The 1,287-nt window shown below is 40.2% G+C and overlaps 1 protein-coding gene across 1 annotated transcript in view; it reads right to left on the reverse strand.

Annotated features, from left to right (window-relative positions):
• mtss1 (MTSS I-BAR domain containing 1) overlaps positions 1-1,287 on the reverse strand; it is a gene marked incomplete in the record, with an annotated part of 49,433 nt that overhangs the window by 19,433 nt on the left and 28,713 nt on the right. Inside the window, 1 exon segment of the mRNA XM_014024430.1 lies at positions 67-151. Within this exon segment, the coding sequence (XP_013879884.1) occupies positions 67-151 (85 nt within the window).

Here is a 1,287-nt window from a genome sequence, read left to right on the forward strand (position 1 = left end):
TGTGTGTGTGTGTGTGTGTGTGTGTGTGTGTGTGTGTGTGTGTGTGTGTGTGTGTGTGTGTCTTACGTGGTGAACAGTTTGAGCTTGGATTCGATGCTCCGGTGTCTCATACACATCCTGGTTAGAGCCGAGCCGATCTCTTTTGTGGCGCCTGTGAAGATCAGAAAAGTTTTATTAAAACAAGCACAAAAAGGTGATTTTTTCCTCACATTTAGGTTTATAAACTTATATTTATGTCTAAATCTACAATAACTGACTCTTAAACTGTTTATWTGAGCTGCTCACAGCTGAGACCTGAACCAGAATCTCTGCATTAAAACTGCAAAATAAATTTAAAAAGATGTTTGTTTATCCATCAAAAGGAGCATTAATCGACCTGATTAAAATCTTATAACGAGYCAGTTGGAAAAGTGCACGCAGGCTCATGTGTCTCGTTCAGTAATAAATTATGCAAGATGACATTATTTCACAACCGGCTCAGGTTGACTCAGCAGCATCGGGTCTCACATAGATGATCCATATCACTAAAGTAACGGGGAGGTAATAAAATACGCTGAAAGGCACCACTTCCACGTAAAAACAAWGGATTGTGTGTTCAGAAAAAAAACACTGGAACGAGTTTGACACAAGTGATTTGAAGGAATGAGTGATTAACAGAGAAGGGAAACAACTAAAACGTGCAGGACGTTGGTTCTCCAGGACCAGAACCAGGAGAGGTTTCGAAACATCCGCTGTGATCAAACTGTCAGCAGATTTTCAGTGACTCATCTCACATCGTTTGAATATCTAAATGGAAAAGCTTGGTGAAGAAACAGGAAGTTACAGAGTCTGAATCAGAGCTCACGTGTCTAAAACAAAAGACACTCCTCTCCTGAGGGGAGGAYTATTTGTTTATTCAGCAGAATTAAAACCAACAGGAGTGAGGAGATAACCTGTTCAGGTATTCACTCAGTCAGTTTGAGCTCCATTTATTTTCTGTCACCTCCATTTTAATCAGTCTTGATTTGTCTCCACTCCATCCTGCTTCAGTCCTGATAGTTTGTTTTTTTTTAAAATGAGTACAAGTACTTCAGTTTGGGTGCTTGCTTACACTGAGTACTACTAATACAGAAGTTACAGGGGTGCAACAATCCATGTATCTGTATGAACCTGTCCAAAACACACTATGTATGGATCAACACACACACTGTGTATGGAACAACACACACACTGTGTATGGAACAACACACACACTGTGTATGGAACAACACACACACTGTGTATGGAACAACACACACACTGTGTATG

The sequence above is a fragment of the Austrofundulus limnaeus genome, unplaced genomic scaffold, assembly GCF_001266775.1.
Source record: "Austrofundulus limnaeus strain Quisiro unplaced genomic scaffold, Austrofundulus_limnaeus-1.0 Scaffold422, whole genome shotgun sequence".
NCBI classification, from domain to species: Eukaryota; Metazoa; Chordata; class Actinopteri; order Cyprinodontiformes; family Rivulidae; genus Austrofundulus; species Austrofundulus limnaeus.